Source organism: Corvus kubaryi, unplaced genomic scaffold (genome assembly GCF_017639235.1).
Source record: "Corvus kubaryi isolate FWS band 111438036 unplaced genomic scaffold, C.kubaryi_AGA036_p1.0 123, whole genome shotgun sequence".
Taxonomy (NCBI): domain Eukaryota; kingdom Metazoa; phylum Chordata; class Aves; order Passeriformes; family Corvidae; genus Corvus; species Corvus kubaryi.
The window spans coordinates 855,355-858,980 of NW_024580658.1; the positions used below are offsets into that span (position 1 = coordinate 855,355).

Sequence of the window (3,626 nt, forward strand, 5' to 3'; positions counted from 1 at the left end):
CCCCCCCTGCCCTGCCCTTGGGACTGAGCGCCCAGTGCAGTCTCTGGAATCCCGGGATTCTGCCCTGCTCCTGGAATCCTGGGATTCTGCTGGGCCAGGGGATCTGGGGCTGGGGGTGACCCTTTGTGACCCCTCGTGTCCATCCCAAGGTGAGAGGGGAAAAGCCCCATTCCAGGCAGGACCGAGGTGGGACTCAGAGCCAGGAGCTTCAGGGGCTGGGCACAGCCATGGCCACGTTAATTCAATATTTAAAGGGATTGACTGAGAGCTCCCAGCCTCCTTCCAGGAGGAGCAGCACATGAAGGGCAGGGAGAGCTTTAATTTGGACTTTCCTGCCTTTTAACGCAGCTTTGCTTTCCCTTTGCAGCTCATTGTGTGTCTGTTAAAAGCAGGAATAAAAAACTCCTCCGTGCAAGCCCATAAAGCAGCCGGTATTTACCCAAGGGACTGAAGCAGCTCCTTCTGAGCTCTCCCGTCTCTTAGGAAAAAGCTGTAGTTAGCCCAAAACCAAACCAAAATTCAGCTCCCCCAGCCCAGGAGCTCCCAGTGCAGGAGGCTGTGGGGAGCTGAGGTGGAATTAAAGAGTGAGAAAGGGGCAATGCTGCTGCTGAGGGCCCTCCGTGGCCACTTTGGGCCAACCGTGCAATTAAAAATGAGTTATTTGTAGCAAAAATGGAACTAAAAAATGGATACATGGAGGAGAATATTCCATCTGCAGCAGGAGAAGTGCCCGGCTTTATTTGTTACGTTTGGAGGCACTGACAGGCAACTATCCAAACTAATGGCTGCCCCAAGAAGCTGCTTTATTTATTGAGATGGATTAGCAAAGAAATTCGATTTGCCCTCTCAATTTGCAGGGCAAACTCTGAGTGCTCTGCCTCTGTTACCAGCCCGGCTTCAGGGGGAAATGGGGTTCACAACCTGGAATTCCTCGTTTAAATCCGGTCATGATGGGGGAAATCTCTGTGAGAACCTAAAGCCGACTCGATTGATCAATTTACAGTGACAGAGCTGATCCCGTGGCAGAGGTCCCACCAGCTCAGGGCACAGAACATTCCTGGGGTGCAAACCCAGGGGCTGCTCCGAATTTGTTCCTGAAGTGGAGGAGCACAACTGGAGGGTTCCCATCCCCCTCAGGTGTTCCCTGCTGGAATTCCCAGTTTTCGTTCCCCGTGTGCCCTGGAAAGGCTGAAGGTGATGGGTGAGGGTGCCCTGGGCAGTGCCCAGGTGTAATTCCGGGTGTAATTCCCAGTTTTTATCCCCAGTATGCCCTGGAGAGGCTGAAGGTGATGTGTGAGGATGCTCTGTGCAGTAACCTGTCCGTGGAGAACGCGGCCGAGATCCTGATCCTGGCTGACCTGCACAGCGCGGACCAGCTCAAAACCCAGGCCGTGGACTTCATTAATTAGTGAGTAATTACTGCAGCAGGGACCAGCCCTTCCCTTTCCCTTCCCCTTCCCTTTCCCCTTCCCTCTTTCACTGCTCACTCCAAACAAACCACGGTTGGACTTGGTGATCCCAAGGATCCTTCCCAGCCTCCAGGATTCCAGGATTTGTTGTTCAACGTTCCCTGTTAGCAGCAGTCCCCAGCTCCTGAGCTGGCTGTGCAGGGAAGGTTCTCCTCTGTTGGTTTTGGGTTGTCTCCCTGTGATCCATGATTTATCCAGCATTCCACACCTGGCGTTGCCCCAGATCCAGCTCAGCCTTGTCCTCTGGGGTTGTCCAGAGTGGGAACGGCCTGGGAGCTGCTCTGGAGTTTCCTGGGATGACCAGAACTTACAGGCAGGACAGGATCAGGGAATTCTGATGCTGGGATCATCCTGGAAGTGTCCCAGGCCAGGCTGGGAGCAGCCTGGGATAGTGGGAGCTGTCCTGCCCATGGAGCTGGGTGAGCTTTAAGGTCCTTCCACCCCAAAGCGTTCCATGATTTGATGCTGAGGGATTGATTCCAGCTCTGAATCCAGCAGCAGATGGAAAATCCCTGCCAAGCTTTAATAAATGGAACATTTCTGTCACTCGGTGCAGCTCTTCCAGTGCTTTTTATATTGATTTAAACCATTCCTGTGCTGAGAGCCGGGGGGATGAGCTCCGTGTTCTGCCATCCCACCTGGAGCCTGCTGGAGCTTTTCCTGCTTAAATCCAAGCCCAAAATGGTGCCAAACCCCTCAGACACCTGACAGAGCTCCAGGAGGAGGAACCCCCGAGTTCCTCAGGCCTGTGGGAAGGACCTGTAGGGCTGCTCCCGTTTTCCCGGCCCCTGATCCCACTTTGTTCCCTGTTATCCCAGTCCCTAATCCCGGTTTGTTGCCCCATTATCCCAGTCCTAAATCCCGGTTTTCTCCCCATTCTCCTGGTCCCTAATCCCGGTTTTCTCCCCATTCTCCTGGTCCCTAATCCCGGTTTGTTCCCCGGTTCTCCTGGTCCCCAATCCCGGTCTGTTCCCGGTTATCCCAGTCCCTAATCCTGTTTTTCCACTGCGTTGCAGCCACGCCTCGGACGTGATGGAGACGTCGGGCTGGAAGTCCATGGTGGTGTCCCACCCACACCTGGTGGCCGAGGCCTATCGCTCGCTGGCCTCGGCGCAGTGCCCGTTCCTGGGCCCGCCCCGCAAGCGGCTGAAGCAATCCTAAACCCCGCCCGCCCTCATCCCGAGCTTTTCTGGAAGCGGCCCCAGCTGCTGCTGCCGCTGCTGCCCAACCCTTGACCACCGGGGAGCCGGCGAAACCTGTGGAGCTTGGACTCTGTTGTTGGGGGGAAGAGGCTGCTCCGTGTGACATCCAGACTTTGTCCAACAGCACCGAGAAACTTTGGGAAAAGGGGGGAGGGTGGGCTCTGGGGCTGTTCCTGCGATTCCCTGTGTCTGTGTGTTCCCTTGCACCCGGCTCCAGGCTCGGGATCCGGCGCCGTTCCCCCGGGATTCCCGGCCCCGGGGCTCTGTGTGTGTGGGATGCTGGGGCAGGAGGACATTGCTCGCTTTGGGAGGAGTGAAGGCAGAAGTTCCAGCGAGGTTTTGGGAAGGAAATCCCTGACAGGAGCTCCAGGAGTATTTATGGCAAACGTTCCGCGAGTCCTTGCGGCCGAGCCGAGCGCTGGACGTGCGTGTGCCCCCTCTGCCCGCAGCAAGGAGATGAATTTGCTCTGTTTTAGCACTTGTGTGTCCACTGCAAACAGAAAAAATGGTTCAAAACCCCCTTTTTCTATAAAATCTCAGCTCGGAGCACGAGGAGCACTGAGGGCTGTGCTTGGAGAGGACTGCAGACCCCTCGCGCCGAGAGCGACACCGACGGTTTCTGTTCGAAATATTGTGGGAAAAGTTTCTGGCATTTTCCCCTGCTTTATTTCCCCTTTCCTCCTTCTTTTTTTAACAAAAAAAAAAATAACCCCAACCCCCCCCCCCCCCAGGATGAATTTTGTTGCTGAAGGCTGCGTGCGACGTCCCTGAGTTGCTCCATGATTCTTACACTGTTTGTACCTGGTGTGGCTGTCTGGAGCCAGCCCTGTTCCTTTCTATTCCGTCACTTCTTACAGCAGAGATGTTTCAATAGCTGGGAATTCTTTTTGGGTTTTTTGTTTTTTGTTTTTTTTTTTTTTTTATTTTGGAAAATTTAAATAATTCCCATTTTGTA

The 3,626-nt window shown here is 54.4% G+C and overlaps 1 protein-coding gene across 1 annotated transcript; it reads left to right on the forward strand.

Annotated features, from left to right (window-relative positions):
* The first annotated feature begins 6 nt into the window (after positions 1-6).
* Positions 7-3,626, forward strand: LOC121659481 (speckle type BTB/POZ protein). The gene is made up of 2 exons (XM_042017578.1): positions 7-1,408; positions 2,486-3,626. Exons 1-2 carry the CDS (start codon positions 1,290-1,292, stop codon positions 2,628-2,630), a joined length of 264 nt encoding a protein of 87 aa, XP_041873512.1. The 5' UTR covers positions 7-1,289; the 3' UTR covers positions 2,631-3,626.

What these genes read in the sequence shown, in the direction of transcription:
- LOC121659481 (XM_042017578.1), top strand. Translation starts at nt 1,290, where the DNA reads ATGTGTGAGGATGCTCTGTGCAGTAACCTGTCCGTGGAGAACGCGGCC. An exon ending in GCCGTGGACTTCATTAATTA is followed by an intron (nt 1,409 to 2,485) that starts GTGAGTAATTAC and finishes ACTGCGTTGCAG; the next exon opens with CCACGCCTCGGACGTGATGG.